At 39.7% G+C, this 21,235-nt stretch overlaps 1 protein-coding gene across 3 annotated transcripts in view; it reads right to left on the reverse strand.

Moving 5' to 3' along the window:
• VSIG1 (V-set and immunoglobulin domain containing 1) overlaps positions 1-21,235 on the reverse strand; it is a 62,971-nt gene that overhangs the window by 7,985 nt on the left and 33,751 nt on the right. For 2 of the 3 annotated variants that reach the window (XM_023202997.1, XM_023202996.1), the window contains exons 2-4: positions 13,542-13,705; positions 10,217-10,324; positions 4,668-4,866 (exon numbers count right to left, since the gene is read on the reverse strand). In XM_023202997.1, coding sequence (XP_023058765.1) covers positions 4,668-4,866; positions 10,217-10,324; positions 13,542-13,705 — 471 coding nt within the window. The remainder of the gene's footprint in view (positions 1-4,667; positions 4,867-10,216; positions 10,325-13,541; positions 13,706-21,235) is intronic. The other variant, XM_023202998.1, reaches the window with a different exon arrangement.

Consider the following 21,235-nt stretch of genomic DNA (forward strand, 5'->3'; position numbering starts at 1 on the left):
TTGGGAGGCCGAGACGGGCGGATCACAAGGTCAGGAGATGGAGACCATCCTGGCTAACCCGGTGAAACCCCGTCTCCACTAAAAAATGCAAAAAACTAGCCGGGCAAGGTGGCGGGGGCCTGTAGTCCCAGCTACTCAGGAGGCTGAGGCAGGAGAATGGCATGAACCCGAAAGGCAGAGCTTGCAGTGAGCTGAGATCCGGCCACTGCACTCCAGTTTGGGCGACAGAGCGAGACTCCGTCTCAAAAAAAAAAAAGAAAACACGTCAGGGGAGAAGTCCTGTGGGAAGCTGGGAATCTGAATCTCCTCATTCATCTTACTTTGCACGGTTTATTCTATCTTACATATCTTATACATTTATCTTATATATCTATCATATCTATATATCTATCTTATATCTCTTATCTATCTTAGATATTTATTTTATATCTATACCCCTATCTTATATACCTTATATATCTACCTTATATACAAATAATGATATACATTTCTATACTTTCCAGCTCACCTTGCTTATCTTCATTTTTCGCTAGAACCATTCAAAGCTTAGGTTCTCTAATTTAGGTGAGTTAGACATGAAATATGTCATACTGCTCAGTCCTACAACTCTTACCTGAGACACAGTGGTTAAGGGCACAGCTCTGGATCCGCACAGAATACTGGCTCTGTAACTCTACCCTGGATCTGTGTAGGCAAGTTACCTAACTTAGCCAAACCTCAGTTGACTCATCTGTAAAACGTGACTAGGAGATTATCTAACCTCTGACTGATCCAAAGATTAAATACAATAATATATATAGGGCCTAGCACCTGGAATTTCTGTTGGCCACAGCAGGACTAGTTCCTGCTACTAAAGTTGCTCTCCCATTGACTTCTGCTCAGCTCAGTCATCCCAGACTCTCACTATCTGTACACAGGTGCGAGAAGACAGATGCATATAGCTATAATTCTGAAACATTTCACTAGCCCTATCTTTTAAGCAGGTGTCTTTTGATTAAAAGAAGTATCCTTCTACTTAGTTCTTTATTCTCTCTTTCTTACCAATGACTTTCTCAGGTAGGAACAACTTGTTGGATTTGCCTATTCTAAACTCAGCTATTTTAACCAGAAGTCCATTGCAGCTATCACTAGATTTAGATACTGCTGTTTTAAAAAGATGGCTATTTTATAGCCTTTACAGCAGAATAGAACAATTTGAACAGAAAATTAAATGGGGGTATTTCATCACAAAGTTGGACACCAGGACTCGAACTAAATTATGGCAAAAACCTGGAATGACTTGCACTCATTCATTGAGCCCAGAATCAAACCCAGATAGGGATTTTATTTTGCTTAGAATATTTTTCTCCTTTTATTAACAAAACATTTAGTGAATCACTTTGAACCAAGTCCCAAACCTATATATTTTCTAAAACTACTGACTCAGGATTGAACTGACATTTCATCCAGTTAAAGTCCCCAGTGGAACTTGGGTCTTTAACTGGCAAAGCCATTGATCTACCATTTAGCTTTATTGCTTTCAATAGAATTGAGGTGGGAGGAAAAGGCTCAGCTCACGAAAAAAGAAAAAAGAAAAAAGAAAGTGCTTCAGTAGGTTCTTAAACCTTCCTTAAATCAATCATTTTCTTTTTATGTGCCAAATTGCAGAAGGTAGATGATGCTCATTCCAAATGCACACAAAATAATTATTCAAACTTGATCTGGGTATTTTTCAGAGATTAATTTTCCAAGGTTGTCATACCTAATGGAAAGCTCTCAAATGAATGGCTGTCCAAACCACCTGGTCCTTTGCCCATTGCTCTTTCCTTCACTTAAATTGTGCCTTGCCATCTCAGCCCCTCTTCTTCGTCACACACTCTTGCACACCCTTTAACATTCAGCACAAAAGTCACTTTCCTCAATAAGCCTTCTCCAATTCCTGATACAGCTTTTTGCCCTTTCCCCTGTGTCCTCATAGTTCTCGTCTCATACTTCCACTGAAAGCTTTTATGTTATGCATCTGTCTCCTTCACTAGACTGAATTTTGGAGGGCTAAGACCCTATCTTTTACATCTCCCCATGTCCATTGTTTAGCACAGTGACTGGCAATGTGTGCTCAGGGTTTGTTAAATGAACTCAGGCATGAACAAGTAAATGCATGGGATTGATGCTCACTGCTGGCTAAGAAAACATCTGAAAGATACATTGCTATGAGAGTCATCTTTAAGGAAATGTCAACATCTCTCCCCACAATTAGCCTCTCTCTCTTACCCACCTGTCCCCACCTTGCCTCACCTTTCAGTCAGGGCAAGCAAAATAGGCAGTCGTATACAACGAGATTTGAGAACTGCAAATAGTCACTGCAATTTTTAGAGAAAATTAGCAGCCTCAAATTTCCCAAAAAGGCCAAATTTGGAGGAGGCCTTTGTTCTTTGCCCAATTAATAAAAACAATATTATTTAGAGTTCCCAAACAAACAAGGAAATCCACAGACCCTTCTGCCTTTTACCTTGTCTAGATCCTGGCTGCTTAAGGAAAAGTCATGACGCAGAGCTACCTGACCCAAAGACTCATGGGAAAAAACACCTCTGAAAGGAAGTGACCCTCAACTTCTTATGGAAATTGATTTGGGATCCTCTGAGCTTTAAATTTAAGAATATTAACGTTCTTGTCTAACTTTATCTCAGGGCTATTTCCAAGCTCTGAGATGAAGGGGCTTGGCTTCTTTAGATTGTTTCTGGTCAGAACGTCTCAGAACCAGGAAGCAACAGAAAATCGTTAGCAGATTAATCCCTCCAGTTTTTTTTAACAATTAAAAACCCTTTGATCTCCAGTATTTCATTTTGTAGGCAAAATAACAAAACTGTTCATAACAAATCTATAAAGAAGACAGGGCAGAAATTATAACCCCATCTCACAATGGTCAGAGAAAGGTGGACTGACTTGTATTAGGTCACTGAGTACAGAGTAAGATCTAAAACTCAGGTCTTCTGAGTGCCAGTTTGATGCTTTGGCATTTCTAGCACACCACTTAGTTCCCATATATATAACTAGTTGATATGGTTTGGATCTGTGTCCCCACCCAAATCTCATGTCAAATTGTAATCCCTAATGTTGGAGGTAGGGCCTGGTGGGTGGTGATTGGATCATGGGGGCGGATTTCCCCCTCGGTGCTGATCTTGTGATAGTGAGTGAGTGCTTATAAGACCTGGTTGTTTAAAAGCATGTGGCATCTTCCCCTCCCCTTCCTCCTGCTCCAGCCATGTAAGACGTCTTGCTTCCCCTTTGCCTTCTGCCATGATTGTAAGTTTTCTGAGGCTTCCCCAGAAGCTGCTATGCTTCCTGTACAGCCTGCAGAACCATGAGCCAATTACACCTCTTTTCTTCATAAATTACCCAGTCTCAGGTATTTCTTTACAGCAATGCAAGAATAGACTAATACACTAGTCTTCCAAACCGGAACAGAAACTCTCCCAGGAAAGTGCTTGAGTAATACTTCTCTTGTCTGTTCCTGTACCCCAATTCCTGGCACAGAACTCAGTAAGATAAAAACATGATTGATTAAGCTAACCCACTCTTTAAAAAATAGCTCTTAGGTACCTTTCCCTCTTTCCCAGGTGGGTAGATGCAGTGGCAAACCTCACAGTAAATGTCAGCTGGTTCCTTTGTGACATTACCTGAGTGGCAAGCCAGGACAACTGTAAACAGTTCTCTTAGGTATGCACCTTGTTACCAATTGCTGCTTTTCCAAGCTACTCAATTATTAAGTCACTGATTTGATATAGTTCCTCCTTTCTTGTGATGTGTGCACACAGCTTGAGAGGAGCAATGACTCTTAGATCAGCTCCATTCGGGGCTACCTAGAAGTGGGAAAATGCTCATCTCAACTGGTCTGTCTGTAAGAGTTGAGGATCGGCAGTCCTTTCATCCCTTGCTTCGATACTTCCCAATCCCAGTCTACTGATGGGAGCTTAGCCCACATTGTCCTCTCAGACAGAGATTGGAAGGACTTCTAGAAATGACCAAAATTGGGAGCTTCCCAAGGGCAAAAACAACACCTCCATCACTGTGACTCAATAAATACTGAACAAATGAGATTCCAAATTCATTTTAAGAGCAGATATGGCTTGCCCAATATCATATAATGAATATTTGTATGTAAATATTTTGACTATCAACACTAGATTAATGTGCAGTCCTTTTTCCAAATAGCATTAGCATTTTTAAAAAGGAACTCTCCTGTCTTTATTCAAAAGAATAATTTAATAGTGGGAATTGTGTTGCGCTTAAAAGGAATAATAAGTTGACAGTAGTCTCCCCCAGGTAGGTCTGGCTGTAAATGGAAGTTTCCTCTAAAAGAGTTGCTAGTGATCATTTTGTGGGACAGCGGATTGTCTCATCTGTTCTCATTCCTTCCCTCAGAGATAGGGATCACTGGAGGTTGGGTCATCTACTGCTGTCATTTTGGCAGCCCTTTTGCACAATTGTTTCTGCATGCTTTATGAGTGATTTCTCAGTGTTACTGTATTGGTTGGGCTAGTGGCTTGTCTCTATTTCCCTGATAATGAAAATATTAGGTAGTATATTTACCTACAGAGACTTAATTGGCATCATAACTCACTGTCCTGGCTCATTCAGTGTCCTAACTTGTTCCAAGGAAAGAAAAGGCAGAAAAAAAGTGCTCATACCTAACACACTGACGTTGAGGACGCCTTGGTTTTGGCCGAGAAAGTCTGGGGGGTTGTTAACATCACAGATGTAAATTCCACTGTCCGCTGGCTGCATATGCGAGATAGTGATAGACGCATTACCTGGATCGTTGGACCCTGTAATTCGATCTTTAAATTGTCCGATGGCTACAGCTTGTCCACCTTGATAAAAGTAAATCTAGACAGAAAAATAACAGAAATGAGAAGTGGAGAGTGTCCAGGACTAGGATAAGCTACCTGAAACACATTACCTTTGATAAAGAAACAGCATCTTCCCCCCACCAGGAACAGGTCCCTGTGGCCAAGGTTTCTCAACTCAGTGGGGCACTTTAATTTGCTCACAGCTGCGCATTTGGCCCTCAGAGCAGCTCTGTGATGTCATCAGGAAGTATGCCTGTCTTACAGAGGAGGAGGCAGCTGGAGCTGACAGGATTCAACACCTAAGCTTGGGCTATGAGATCGAGATGCTCACTTAATGAATCCACCTGAGAGAAACTCATTATGTAGAACATAAATGTCTGATGGGAAACCAAAACTATCACTTTTTTAACCATTTTATAAACGTCTTAAAATTTGAATTTACCTTACCCAGTGAGACTATCTGGTTTCCTTAAATGTTCAAATGTTCATGCTCCTTTTAGACACATCTACTCTTTTGGATAGACAAATTTGGGTTTGTTTTGTTTAGAAGCAAAGCAGAAAAGCATCTTAGAAATCATCTGCTCCCATCCCTTTATAGTGGTGTTATGAAGATGAAACAAAGAAATCTAGTAAAGGACCTTGGAAGTGCTCAGCCAGTGATAGCTACCATCTTTCTCTCCATGTGGCAGAAGGCAGAACTGGAATTCTGTCATTTAAACAAATAAGGCATCTCAGACCCAGAGAGACTAAATGACCCATCTAAAGCCACAGGACTCATTTATTATTATTGTAACTTATTAAACTTAAGATCTGGATTCTAGTTCCATCTCTATTAAAGAGCATAGATACTTAGATCATAATGGCAACTGTGGGAGCAGCACGATGTGGTGGAAAGGGTCCTGGTCTAGGGGTCAGGTGGCCTGAGTTAGTCACAGCTCTGCCTCTCACTGTGACATAGTTAGGGGAGGTGGCCTCTAGTCATGCCTCCATGGTAACCTGCTTTTAGATAAGAAACAAAGTTATTTAATCTCTCCAACCTCTACTTTCCACATCTGAATGAGAAAAGAGAGTAATGTTTTACGTATGATATGTATTTACCAAATATAGGCAGTTAAGTTGATTTTGGTTAGTACATAAATGAAAACTTACAAATTTGAATGTGTATTAGAAAGATAAATATCTAGCACATTAAATCTATGACTTCCTCAATATTGTTGCATAGGGTAGATTAAGGTAGATTTTTAAAAGATTTTAAGAAAACAGGTCAATATGGAGAATAACATTAAATAATAAATAGTGCTAGTGATACACAAATATGACAAAAATTATGTAGATGTTACATCAATGACTGAAGCTTGGTAATCACCGGATTAGGTAATTCCTGAGGTCCCTTCATAATACACACCTTCTATGTACATATTTTGTTAGTTTCATGTAAATGTATGTTATTCAAGTGATTGTTATTGTTCAATAAATTGTATTGTCTTAGTCTGGTGAGACTAATATTTTCATAAAATCTACTGGAAGGCCTTACAATTCATTTAATTCACTTCCCTCACTTTACAGAAGAAACCAAAGCCCAGAGAGGTTAAAAAATAAAAGACACAAAATTGACAGTTGAGACAAATCTGGGATCCAATTTTCCTAATTCCTTGTACTGTGGGCTTTACCTTAATAGGCCAATAAAAGAGGGAAAGCAATTAGAAAACCAAAAGATATTGTCTAGATGAATTCAAATGTATTTTCCTTTAAGCAGAAAGTCAATATATTTCAAAACTAAGGCAGAAAGTTGGATTTTGAGGGAAAAATCCCAGGAAAAGAGTACATTTAAAGAGAAAACTATTTGTTTCTCTCCCATTTTTTCTAACATCAACATGCTTTCTTGCCTGCATTATAAATGCAGCCATTTATAATTCATTCATTCACACGTATTGAAATCACAAACTTTTGCCCTAGAATGGTCTTGTTTGACTTCCAAACAAGAAAGCCAGGATTAACTCAAGGTATTCAAGTGGGACAGGAGGAGGTTCAACACATCAGAGGATTACTTTCATTTGAGTTGACACCCATGCTATCAGGCTTTCACTTTCACAAGGCAGCATGGGGCTTATTTACTTTCTAATTGGCAGTTTGAGGTCTTGTTGTTTCTTACCTGGAGTTCAGCCTGCTGTCCATCAAGAGTGCCCTTTACAGCCTCAATACCTGGCCACTTCCCCTCCTCCCAAGGAGACTGTGGACAGTGTAAAACATCAGCCCTGTTTTATAGTGATGCTTGATGACATCACAATGAGTTACAACATCAGTCCTGCTTGAGGCCCACAGCAAGTCCCAGAGGATCCAGGTGAAAAGGACCTTATTTCTGTAGAGATCACGAGGCCAAAATAGTGTGTTTTAGGCCAGAATTAGGATATGAAAAGAAGTAAAAGTGTTCACTGTATCCATGTGTCCATGCCCACTGTAAAAGTCCCACAATTGGGCATGAGTCAAGGTGAAATGAGTATGTAAGCAATGAGGCCCTGAAACCTTACCTACGAAAAAGACCTTTACTACCTTTTATATGCTAGCTCCTCATGCTGTAGTCTAATACATTTCGCCCTCTCACAATTGACACTAAAAGGTATTAGAGACAGAAATAAGGGTAGTGAGGGCTAACAGTGGAGACCTAAAAGAGCCAAGGCTTTGGCTTCACAGTTCTGTGTGAGAAGTAAAGTACCTGGGGGTAGACAGCAGCAGCCAGACACATACATGGAGGGGCTTTCTGTTAGGGGGAAGTCCACACAGTCACACTGTCCTTGTAAAGAAAAAAAGAAAGAAGTGTTTTCCTGAAACTGCTTATCTAATCATATAGGAAGGACTACAACTTGATTCCATTTTTCATAAAAGAATAACTCTTTTAAAAATCAAAGCTGAACAGTGGCCAAAGCCTGGCCCATGATCCTGTGTGGCTTGTATACTTTTCAAAGAAAGAATATTATCAATTTGGACATCAAAGCAATGGAGGTCCAGAAAAAGCCCCGGATCTTCAATGGGCCACATCTTTGGGTGGGGGTGAGGAGGAGGTGATTTTTTAAGGAAATCCATCCCAGTGTTTCCTTAAAGGGTGCTTGTTAATTTTTTACCCACTTGCACTTTGTGCTTGGGTTCATGGTAGACTGCCCTGCTTTCTCCCAAGGTCCTCTCTGCCTGCCCCCTGGGTGATGCTAGAGGCTGATGGGTGGAGTCATAATTGCACAGTAATTATAAGACCCTTGTGAGATAGTTTGGTTTGTGGTTTCTAAGGTTAAGGGGCCTTCAGGAGCCCGATGGATATTGGAAATATGGGAAATGGCTGGGAGGGGCTGGTAAGTAGTGGTAAGATCATAACAGATATGGGGACTGCAAGGAACTGAAAAGTCAACGTAAACAAGGCATTCAAACTGTTGAAACAAACAAAGTACTGGGCAGGCTGACTGAAATACATCCACTGGCCAAATCTGACCCAGAGGCCTGCAGTTAGTGAACTCAAATTCATCCTTTTCTAATACAAAAAAGGACACCAAGGCCTCAATAGAGGGAGCAATTTTCCCAAGGTCACACAATTTACAGTCAGACCTGGAATTCAGACCTCCTGATTCCCACTGAATATATTAAGATGGCACTCATAGTCCTTCTTAAGGTGAGAAAGATGATTCCTGGGCAACCTTCCCTCTTTGGGGCCATTCCATTCCCTGCTCCAGCCCAACCTTCTCCTGCCAATTGCTGCTATTTATTGGCATGGTGCTTCCCATGCTGAGTATGTTCACCACATGATGCCCTCAACATTTGCCAGCTGCAATTGTAGGCCCCTCAGTTCTTTGCAGAGCAACCTTTCCCTTCCTACTGTGCCAAGCTCCTAGTCACACAAGACTGTGCAGCTGGGAACCAGATTTGTCCTAAAAGACTTTTTCCTCAGCTTAGTGACACTGCTCTCTAACTAGAAGCATGGAGCATAAACAAGAAGGGTTGAAAGAATTCAGTTTGCTTTCTGTTTGAACCTGAGTTGGAATTAGGTTCCAGAGCTGCTTTTGCAGTTTCCTTCTGGGAACGTGGAGGACGTGGACGTCCACAGCAAACCACACATTCTTTCCTTTCCAGCTTCTTGCTTTCTTGTGCTGCTGATAGAGGGGCTAGCCATGGGGTAGGGAAGGGGTGTGCAGGTATAAGGTGGCAATGGTCACAAGCTCAGAATTTTATTCGGACTGTATTGGGGGCTGGGATGGCATGTGAAAGAAACAGGATACCAAAGAAAGACTCTCTTGTTTCCAAACCAACTCTCTTACCAACCTGCCATTTGCCTGGGTATCTACCATTTGAGTTGCTCCTTTTGGAAGAAGGCATGGAAGGTCCCTGATTCAATGCATTCTTTAGAAGAGACCAAAATAAGCTATCACTAGTCCCTAACACCTTACCATGAGATGAATTTATCAGATTTAGCAAAAAGTGAATGGGACACAATACATAAATTTGATGGTGGGGCAAGGAAGAACTTGCAGTATTTCTCAGTAGGGGTGACATTTTGGGCAGACAACTCTTTGTTGTGTGGCTCTGTCCTATGTATTGTAAAATCTGAGAAGCCAGCGAACATAAGAACACTAGGTCCTGGGAAAGAAGTTGTCCAAGTTGTTTATGAGACTGGCAAAGGGTATTTTTCACTATGAACATTCTTGAAGAATAAGTATTGTCTGAGAGATTCATGCTAAGTAGAGTCAATGCATGCTCTGTTCATGGACAGGTAAGGTCTCTGTATGCAGTGTTAGCATTAACAGGCTGGATGGAAGATGAGGCCATCTGCATGACCAGAAAGGCACCAGACTACCCCAAATTTCCATGTTAGCCTGCCCATACCTGGCCTAGAGTTTTCAGCTGAGATTCCCTGCTGAGGGATTGACTATCTAAAGCTGTTCTTATTTTCTGAGAGGAATGTTTCTCTGAGAGAAGGACCATGTTAATGAATATCCTGGCCTTCTTAGTGGGAAGACCTGTGGGATACTTCAGTCTCTATTTGCCACAGGGGATAGTCAGTAAGAAATAACATCAGCCCCTGGGTATTGAGGAATACCAGGCCTCAGAGTCAATTGCTAATCTAACACAATGATTTCAGGAAAGGAAAGATGGGACTACGGAAAGACCTGGCCACTGCCCTGATCAGGGCAGTAATAGGGTCCTGAGCCTTTAGGAAGAGGCAGAAGAACTCCAGACATGGATGCGAGAAGGTAAACTCAAGACTGTCCCAGTTTTGTCAGGGGCTTGCGCTGATATTGATTGTTACCAAAGTCAGACCCTCCCATCCCATTCCTAAAGCTGGTGCCAGTGCCCTGGAGTCTCCAAATAATGAAGAAGTCCAGTAGTACACCAATAAGTGTTCTTACCTGAGAGGTCCAGCTACATCTTCCCCGAGCGTCTCTTGCATGCGTCATTTTTAGACACTGACTGACTGCCTTTTCCTCCATACCCTCAGTACTGAGGCACGAGCTGTGCTGTGTTTGAGCAGAAATGGGTGGATCTGAGAGCTGAATGCTATACAGTATACTGCCACATCAACCCAGGAGTTGAACTGAATCTCTCAGTGTGACCACTGATGTCTGGCAACATCTTAGTCCCATAAATCACAGAACTGTCTAATAGTGCAGCAGTCCTTTTATCCTCCCATAAATGTTCCACCAACAATCCCTAGATTAACATACAACATGCTCCACAGAATTGTGAATGTTTTCAAAGAGGAAACAGTCTTGAAATGGAGACCAAATCCCATTTTGAAAAATACCACCTCAACACAGGATGTCTGCAACCTCTTGGTTGAGCAGGCTGTCAGTTCAGGGATAAGAAGCAGGCAGAGAAAGGGCCTGGGCCCTCCCTTTAGCCACAGTGACCTGGTGAACAGTGGAACTCGAAGCAGATCTTGGACTAGGATGGCCCTGAAGAGCTCTTTCCCTGTTCAAGTGTATCTTCTTGAGCTAGGCTCCCTAGTGCCCATGACTCAGTCCCTCCGGATCACCAGGGGTATGGAGGGAACAGGGATTTTGCAAAATCGCCGTTCTGTAAGTGATGATGCCAATATTAAAAGCTCGCATTCACTGAATGCTTACTGGGTAGAAGGCTTCCTAGTGCTTCACAAGCATCATCTCATTTAATCTTCATATTAAACCTATGAGATAGGTTAGTAGCCCCATTTTAAAGATTGGGAATTGAACAACTGAAAGGTCAAACGATCAAACGGTCTAGCAGTCGTTTGATCACCCAGTCAATAAATAAATGGCAGAGCAAGAAGAACTGACATTCATCAGGAGGTTTCCACTAGGACTTCAAAACTACTCATCTGGTAAAGCAGTGAGAAGCCCATGCCAGCAGGATGTGGGGAGACAGGGGAAGGACTCCAGTTCTCTAGAAGTAGAGAGCTAAATATGGTTGTAATGGGGATCTGGCTAGCATAAGCTAAAGCAAGACAGGAAAATAGAAGGAAGATAAAATTTGCCTTTGGGGGATGGTTTTTATTGCTCCCAAGCTGTGGGAGCAAAAAAAAACACAAAAGCTTATCTTCTATGCGGCTAAGGCCCAGGCGTAACACAGGTATCATGCAGCTTTAAGATCAAAGAGCAGGTTTTGCCTGATCCAGCAGCTCAGTGCAGATGCCCTCCTTTAATGTGGACATTGCAAAAGAGTATATATCTTAAATTACTTGCCCCACCTGTAACTGACATTTTGGAGAATGAAGCAAATGGCAAGTAAATAAGCTACTCAATAAATATTTATTTGTGAACAGATTTTTTTTAAGTGCTTCTAAGAGATGTTCTGGGCTCAGGCCACACTCAATTCAATCACCATATCTTCTTCCCTTGCATTTCCTGGCATAGAAAAAGCTCATTGCTGGTCACAAGATCCTTCGGCTCTGCAGCTCCCTCCCAGTTCCTCACTAGACACACAGTTCAACCAAGAAGTGGCCTTGTAAATCCCAATGTCAGAGGAGGCATAAATAAAAATTTGTGGTTTTTGAACTGAGACTGGCCTTGCCCAGCCTTCAGGCAGTTGAGAACATCTTGATTTGAGTATCAAGCAGAAAATATTTCAAAATACATTGGTGAGGTCTCTCTAAATCCAGCCCCACCTGGCAAAATGAGAAAGATGTCAAGCCTACAGATAAAGAATGTGTTGAAAAGACTATTCTGGAAATCGAACTTTAAAAAGGAAGAAAGGTCATGTGATTATTGTCATCCACAATCTAACAGAGCATCCTGCAAAAGAAGGCAATAATTTCTTAGTTGACTCCTACATACAAGGCCTTGGGTCTGGACATTTTGGGTGATGCAAACTGGTAGAAGCACTGTTGGTGGTAGTGCTGCTGTGGATGATGATAATCATAATAGTGTTTACAAGGGATAAAACTTACAGGGCTTTATATTTTTCACATGCATTATGCCAGTTGATTTCCCACGGGTATTGCTGATCTACCATATTTTAAAGAGAGGTACAGAGTGATTCAGATACTTGTCCAAAGTAACCAGTATTGAGCAAAATTGTTTAACTTGGACTAGAGAGTGGCGTTGATGGAATCTCCCCTGTACAGCGTTTCCTGCTAAACAAATGCTCAGGATTTGTAAACAGAGGACTCAGCACCTCCGAAGGACTAGTGATGGCTGAAGTGACACTGGCCAACATGTGGCTCCTCTAAACTAATGCCTTCCTTCTTCTCCACCCCTGTCCCTAGGCCTCCCCCAGCCTCCTCAACTTGCTCTCCCTCTATCTTTCTACTAATCAAAACTTTTCCTTTCCTTCAAGGCCCAATTCAGCTGCATCCAACTACTTCAAACCACACTGACTTGTCTCTTCTCTAAACTCTGCTTTGGGTCATGCAACCTTTTGAGAACCTGAAGAAAGCTACAGACCTTTTCCATCAAGAGATATGTGTAGGCATGCATGGCATATGTGCTCACATAAACATGTGCGTGAGCACACAGGCACACACACACACATACACCTTTGAGTATACAATTTGAATCCTTGGGCTAAAGAAGGAATTTCCCTCAAGGCCTGATGAAGGAAACCTGGGAATAGGCAGCTTGCATGTGAAATCATTCTCCTCCCCTGACTTTCAACCCACCCTTTTCTGGCAACCTCTTCCCCCAGACCCTATGCCTACCCACTCCATCCCCTGTCCTCTATCCTTACGCTGTTCTTGATGAACTACACAGGGTTCATCACTACTATGGCCCTTCTTCACTCATCTGGGGAGACTCGTTCTGTCAGGCCTCAGTCTAGCACAGTGAGCTAGTTCACTTGACAGTCAGATCCTAGATATTAAATATGGCAGAGATCTGTAGATCAATCAGGACTTGCATTTGAACTAATTTCTTCTGGAAATAATAGGGAGATAAAGGCGGAGGGGAAGCCCTTTCAGAATTACTGTTCATTTCACCTATGAGAAGAACCATTTCCGTCTTCTCTAAAATACATGATCCACTTGATGTGGACCTACACAGACCTGAGATAATGGGTTATAGCTAAATATGAAGAGAGGACAAGAGTTAAGTTACCTAGATGATGATCTTCTCTATACAGTTGTCTTCAAACGTTTGTATCTGAGATTCCTGCCACTACTGTCACTGGCATGCCATTCTTTCACATTTCACATTTTTTCTACCCCAACAGTTTTCAGTCAGAACTACAAAAGGGGAAGAGTTTAGGAAAATGTGTGCTTACAGAAACTGGCTCCATCTCCTTCTTATGGAAGAAAGACCACTGGATGGAAAGCTGGTCTCGGGAGGCCACAGTGGTGGTATAGATGCAGACGAGAGTGACATTAGATCCAACAGTCACGTTCACAAAACTGTCTGGGATGGTCACTTGCACCACACTAACCTGACCTGAAAAGATAATCAAAAAATAGTACATACTCACATTCTGATAACACTGTTTCATCACAGAACACTTACAAAGACATCTTATTTGAAGAATCCAAGGTGAGGGGGAGAAGGCAGAATAAATCATACAAGAAAACTGAGCTTTTTTGGGTCTTACTGGGGTAGGGGTAGGGGAGTTTCTAACAAATTATCATATGAAGATACTCAAATTCTAGATGATGGTGAGGTAACAACACCAAACTGAGAATTTCTTCTGTATTAAGGGCAGCCTTACACAGGTTCTTAAAGTCTTGTCCAGGACCCAAAACTGTCTGGGAGTATAGAGAACAACTGACACAGTTTTCCCAGTACCAAGGGAATTCCTTGAATGTGGGACTTATAGTTTTAAAATTGGGTAAATCTCAGGCAAAACATATCAGTTTCTTTTTGGGGTCCTCAATAATTTTTAATTGAAATTTTTATTTATATATTTGTAGATTCACGAGCAGTTCTAGGAAATAAGACAGATCTCATGTTTACTTTACCCAGTTCCCAGCAATGGTAACATTTTGTAAGATGATGGTATACTATCACAACCAGGATACTGACATTGATAAAACCTATCAATCTTATTCATATTTCTCCAGTTTTATATGTACTGCTGTGTGTGTGCACATGCACATTTAATTCTATATTTTATCATGTGTAGATTTGTGTATTCACCACCACAGTCAAGATACTGAACAGTTCCATCACCACAAAGACCCCTCATGTTGACATTTTTATAATCACACTCACCTCCATCCTGCACCTCATTCCTGTCCTAACCATGAACAACCACCAATCTTTCATTTCTAAAATTCTGTCATTTCATAAATGTTATATACAAGGAATCATGGTAACCTTTTGGAATTGATGACTGTTTTTACTCAGCATAATTATCTAAAATTTCACCCAAGTTGTTGTGTGTATCACTAGTTTGTGTTTTTTATTGATTTGTAGTACCTGATGGCATATATGTAATACAGTTTGTTTAACCATTCATCCATTTAAGGACACCTGGGGTGTTTCCAGTTTTGGGGTATTGGATAAAATTCCAGTGAACATTCAGGTACAGATTTCGCGTGAAAATAAATTTTTCTTTCCTTGGCACAAATGCCCAAGAGTGCAATTGCTGGATCATATGCCAGTTGCACATTTAATTTTATTAAAAAAAAAACCAGCCAGGCTGTTTTCCATAATGACTGTACCTTTATACATAACTCCCTCCAAAAAAAAAAAAAGGATTCAGTTTCAGTTGTCCTGCATTCTTACCAGCATTTGGTGTTGCCACAGTTTTCTACTTTAGCCATTCTGGCAGATATGAAGTAATATAATCATCGTGGTTTTAATTTGCATTTCTCAAATAGATAATGATGCTAATTATCTTTTAATGGGATTATTTGCCATTTGTACATCTTCAGCAAAATATTTGTTTATATCCTTTGATCATTTTCTAATTGGATTGGTTAGTTTTTTAATGATTGAGTTTTGAGAATTCTCTGTATAATCTAGATGCAAGTCTTTTGGGGATAGAGAGTTTTATTTCTTCATTTCCAATTTGTAGGCCTTTTATTTATTTTTGTTGCTTAATTGCAGTGGCTACAACTTCCAGTACTATGTCGAATAAGAGAGATGAGAGTGGACATTCTTGCATTCTTTCCAATCATAGGGCAAAAGCGTTCAGTCTTTCACCATGAAGTATAATGTTGACTGCAGGTTACTTGTAGGTGTTTTTATCAAGTTGAGGCAATTCTCCTCTGTAGGAGGTTAAATTGTGTCCCCCAAACAGATAAGTTCAATTTCTAACCTCCAGTATCTGTGAATGTGACCTTATTTAGAAATAGGGTTTTTGCAGATGTAATTAAGGATCTTGAGATGAGATCATCATTGATTTTAGAGCAGACCCTAAATTCAATGACTGTTGTCCTTATAAGAAAATGGAGAGGGAGTCTTAACACAGAGACACACAAAGGGAAAGGCTCAGTGAAGACAGAAGCAGAGATTGGAATGATGCATCTACAAGCCAAAGAATACCAAGAATTGCCAGCAGCCATCTAGGCAAGACTTATGGCACAGATTCTCCTTCAGAGACCTCAGAAGAAACCAACAGTTTGATTTAAAACATTTGGCCTCCAAAACTGTGAGAGAATTCATTTCTCTTGCCTTAAGCCACCCCGTTTGTGGCAATTTGTTACAGCAGCTCTGGGAAACAAATACACCCTCTATTCCTAACTTGCTGAGTTTTAATGATGAATGGGTATTGGATTTTGTCAAATGGTTTATCTGCATCAGTTGATATGATCATATTTTTTTTTCTTTAGCCTGTTGATATGGTGGATTACACCGAATGCTTTTTGAATGTTGAACCAGCCTTACAAAACTGAAATAAATCTCATTTGGTCATGGTGTATAATTCTTTTCATACATTGTTGGATTCAATTTGCTAGTGTTTTGCTAAGGATTTTTGTGTCAAGGTTCATGAGAGAGATATTGGCCTGTAGTTTTCTATTTTTGTATTATTTTTGTCTGGTTTTGGTATCAGGATAATACTGGCCCATAAAATGAGCTGGAAGTGTTTCCTTCTCTTCTATGTTTTGGAAGAAAATGTGTAAAACTGATCTTAATTATTCTTTAAGTGTTTGCTAGAATTGTTTGCTGAAGCTATTTAGGCCTGGAGATTTCTTTTGTAGGAGCTTTCAAAATTATGAATTCAATTTCTTTAACGGTTATAGAGCTATTCAGATTATCTATTTCATATTGGGTGAGTTCTAGTAGTTTGCTGTTTTGGAGAAATTGGCCAATTTTTTCTAAGTTTTCAAATAAATGAATGTATAGTTGTTCATAATATTCTCTCATTATATTTTTAATGACTGCAGGATCTATAGTGTTATTCCACATTTCATTTCTGGTATTAGTGATTTGGATCTTAACTCTTTTTATTGGTCTTGCTAGAAGTTTGCCAGTTTTATTGACTTTTTTTCAAAAAAAGCAAATTTTTGTGTAATTTATTTTTCCCTATAGTTTTTCTATTTCAAGTTCATTGATTTCAGCTCTTTATTATTCCCTTCCTTCTGCTTGCTTTGGGTTTGTTTGTTTATTTATTTATTTATTTATTTATTTATTTATTTATTTATTTATTTTTGAGACAGAGTATTGCTCTGTCGCCCAGGCTGGAGTGCAGTGGCACAATCTTGGTTCACTGCAAGTTCCACCTCCCAGGTTCACGCCATTCTCCTGCCTCAGCCTCCCAAGTAGCTGGGACTACAGACGCCCGCCGCCACGCCCGGCTAATTTTTGTATTTTTAGTAGAGACAGGGTTTCACCATGTTAGCCAGGATGGTCTCCATCTCCTGACCTCGTGATCCGCCCGCCTCGGCCTCCCAAAGTGCTGGGATTACAAGCGTGAGCCATCACACCTGGCCCTATTTTGGTCTTCTTTTCTAGATCCTTGATGTAGAAATTTAGATTACTGACTTAAGACCTTTCTTTATTTCCAATGTAAACATTTAGTGTTATAAATTTCTCTCTCAGAATTGCTTTAGCTATGTGGTACGTATTTCAATATGTTGTGTTTTCATTTGCATTCAGTTCTATGTATTTTTTTAAAATTCCTTTTGAGATTTCCTCTTTGATCCATGGATTACTTAGAAGAGTGTTGTTTAATTTCCATGTGTTTAGATACTTTTCTGCTACTGATTTCCAGTTTCATTGAATTGTGGTCAGAGAATACACTCTGCATGATTTCAATTATTTTAAATTTGTTTAGGTGTGTTTTATGGCCAAGCACATGATCTATCTTGGTGAATTTTCTGTAGGTGCCAAAAAAAAGTGTGTCCTACTGTTGTTGGGTGGAGTGTTCTATACAAATAGATATAATTTAAAACCACTGTGGATAAACCAATATAAAATCATAAAAATATTCAATAAATATTCAACATTAGATAAAAATATTCAATTAGATCAATTAGTTGTCTTTTTCAGATCTTCCCTATATTCACTGATGTTCTGTCTAGTAGATTTATCAGTTTCTGAGAGGGAGTATTGAAGTTCCCAACTATAGTTGTGAATTTGTCTCTTTCTTCTTTTAGCTTGATCAGTTTTTGTTCATGAATTTTGAGACTTAGTTGTTTGGTGTGTACCCATTAAGGATCATTATATCCTCCTGCTGGGTTGATCCTTTTATCATTAGGTAATGTCTCTCTTTATCTCTTTTAACTTTCTTTGCTCTGAAGACTGCTTTATCAGATACTAATGAAGCTTCTCCAGATTTTTGAAACATTAATACTTATGTGGTATGCCTTTTTCTATATTTTTACTTGCAATCTTCCTATGTCATCAAATTTAATGTGTTTCTTGTGAGTAGCATATAGAGTAGTTCCCCCTTATTCCAGGGAGATACATTCCAAGACCCCCAGTGGATGCCTGAAACCATGGATAGTACTGAACCTTATGTATACTATGTTTTTTTTTCCTATACACACAAACCTATGATAAAGTTTAATTTATAAATTAGGCACAGTAAGAGATTAACAATGATAACTACTAATAAATAGAACAATTATACCAATGTACTGGAGTAAAAATTATGTGATTGTGTTCACACAGTCACAGTCTTTCTCACAAAATATCTTATTGTACTGTACCATGGGTAACTGAAACCTCAGAAAGTAAAACCACAGATAAAAGGGGACAACTGTAATTGTATTAACATTCAATATAATTGTTTAATGTAATTATTGATATATTAATTCTTGTTTGCTATTTTATTATTTGTTTTTTGTTTGGTTCCTTCAGTTATTATTCTTCTGTTTCCCTTTTCTTGCTTTTCTGACAGTTACTTGAGCATTTTTTATGATTCCATCTTGACTTATTTGTAGTGTTTTAAAATATATATCTTTGTAGAGTTTTCCTAGTGGTTTCTCTGGGTATTCAACATTCATATGTGAGTCATAACAGTCTACTTATATCAATATTTTACCACTTTGATTGAAGTGTATAAACCTCACTTCCATTTAGGTTCCTTTACCTTCCCCACTTTTAAATATCATTGTCTAGAGTGTAAAATGGTGTTATAATTTTGTTTCAATTATCAAATATGATTTATAGAACTCATGAGTTAAAAGATAGTCTACTTTATATACTTACATTTCTGCTCTTTCTGTTGTCCTTTCATCCTTCCTGATTGCTCTTTATCATTTACTTTCTGTTTGAAGAAATCCCTTTAGCTATTTTTTAACAGTATTATCTGCTAGCAACAAATCTTTTTGTTTTCCTTCAACTGAGAATTTAATTATTTCCCCTTAATTCCTGAAGGGTAGTTTCACCAGATATGGATTTTATTTTCTGTCATCTCTGCTCTTCTATTGAGTCCATCAGGAAGTTTTTCATTTTTGCTATTTTATTTTACCGTTCTATAATTTATGTTTTTGGTGGGGGAGGGGACAAACAAGCCAGTTTTATTCAAAAAATAAGTCCAAGGGGGAAAAAAAGAAAATTGAGAATGAACCTGTAGATTATAAGGGTCTTTAGAAAAATAGTAGACAATCACAAAGTATGTATTTTTTTAAATTCTTGTTTTTAACTTAATTTTTATTTTTAATTAACAAATAATTATTGCATGTATTTATGGGGTGCAATGTGATATTTTAATATATGTATACACTGTGCAATGATTACATCAAACTAATTAACATATTCATCACCTCACATTTTCATCTTTTTTTTGTTTTTTCTTTTGTTTTGTTTTCAGACAGGGTCTCACCCTGTCACCCAGGTTGGAGTGCAGTAGTGTGATCTCGGCTCACTGCAACCTCTGCCTCCCATCTCAGCATCCCGAGTAGCTAGGACCACAGGCGCGTTCCACCAGGCCTGGCTAATTTGTGTGTATGTGTGTGTGTGTGTGTATTTTTGGTAGAAATGGAGTTTTACCACGTGGCCCAGGCTGTTCTCGAACTCCTGAGCTCAAGTGATCTGCCTGCCTCGGCCTCCCAAAGTGGCAGGATTACAGGCATGAGCCACCACATCTGGCCTACTTATCTTTTTATTTGTTTGTTTTTTTTTTTTTTTCACAGCAAGAACATTTAAGATCTATTCTTTTTTTGAATAGGTTTTTGGGGACCAGGTGGTGTTTGGTTACGTGGATAAGTTTATTAGCGGTGATTTCCGAGATTTCGGTGCCCCCATTACTCGAACAGTGTACACTGTACCCAATGTGTAGACTAAAACATTATGCTTTTAGCAGTTTTGAAATGCACAATACATTATTATCAACTACGGTGAGCTTGCTGCGCAATAGGTCTTAAGAACTTATTCCTCTTGTCTAGCTGGAACTTAGTACCCTTTGGTCAACTTCTCCCCATTTCCCACTCCCTCCAAGCCACAGTCCCTGGTAACCATTCTACTCTAATTCTGAGTTCAACTCTTTTAGATCTCGCATATAAGTGAGATTATGTGGTTTGTCTTTCTGTGTCTGCCTTGCTTCACTTAGCATAATGTCCCCCAGGTTCATTCATGCTGTAGCAAATGACAGGATTTCCTTCTTTCTTATATTTTTATAACTTCTTTTTCTTTTCTGCAAGTTTCCTTTTTTTTTTTTTTTACTTATTATAAGATAATGTTAATTGGTTGTTGAAGCATTTTTATAATGGCTACTTTGAAATCATTGTCAGATAATTCCAACATCCGATTCATCGTAATGTTGGCAGTAGTTGCCTTTTCTCAGTTGAGTTGTGATTTACTTGATTCTTGGTATGACAGATGATTTCTGATTGAACATTTTGCCTATTATGTTAGGAAACTCCTATTTACATTTTTTATTTTTGCAGTCAGTCACATTATTTATGCTTCACATGCAGGTGTTGGCTTACTTTTGTGGTCTGCTGTTCTAACAGCAGTTTAATTTTCAGTATTGTTTCGCTCTTGTTTATCGGGTATCACTGATGCTGACATTTGTCCCAGATCATATCGCCTGAAGGAGCAGAAAGGTTTCCCTAGGTCAGGCTTCCAGGTGTCTCTCAGTGAGGGTAGGTATGGTGGGACACTTCTACTGGTGCTCTGCACTGTTGGTGTCTCTATGGGTAGGGAGGACAGTCATACACCCACTGAGACAGAGCCTTCCCAGACTGGGCCGCTTGCCATCACTTTATGCCTCGTGTCTGTTCTACCTTCTCACCTCGATATCTCTAAGTGAAAGTGGGGCATCTCAGGCCCAGGGAGAAGGCGAATGCTTCTTTCGTCCACTATTGTTGGTGGGGTTTCTAAAGATCCCCCCTTACCTGTGGTGTTGGGCCCACCTGATGTTGTCAGAGGAACTCCAAGGGAGGAGTAAGCTTACCTGGGCTGCCCTCTGTTATTCAGTTGGGTATCAGGAATGGCCAGGACTAGGTTTTTTTCTTCTGCTGGGTGGGAAACAGGATACCCTTGCTCTTTATTTTTCCCTGGATCTCAAACCAGTTTGCCTTCTTCTTACAACCTTTCAGAGTTCTCCCCTGGTTGTCTCTTGCATTATTTCCA

The sequence above is a fragment of the Piliocolobus tephrosceles genome, chromosome 12 (assembly GCF_002776525.5).
Source record: "Piliocolobus tephrosceles isolate RC106 chromosome 12, ASM277652v3, whole genome shotgun sequence".
Classification (NCBI taxonomy): domain Eukaryota; kingdom Metazoa; phylum Chordata; class Mammalia; order Primates; family Cercopithecidae; genus Piliocolobus; species Piliocolobus tephrosceles.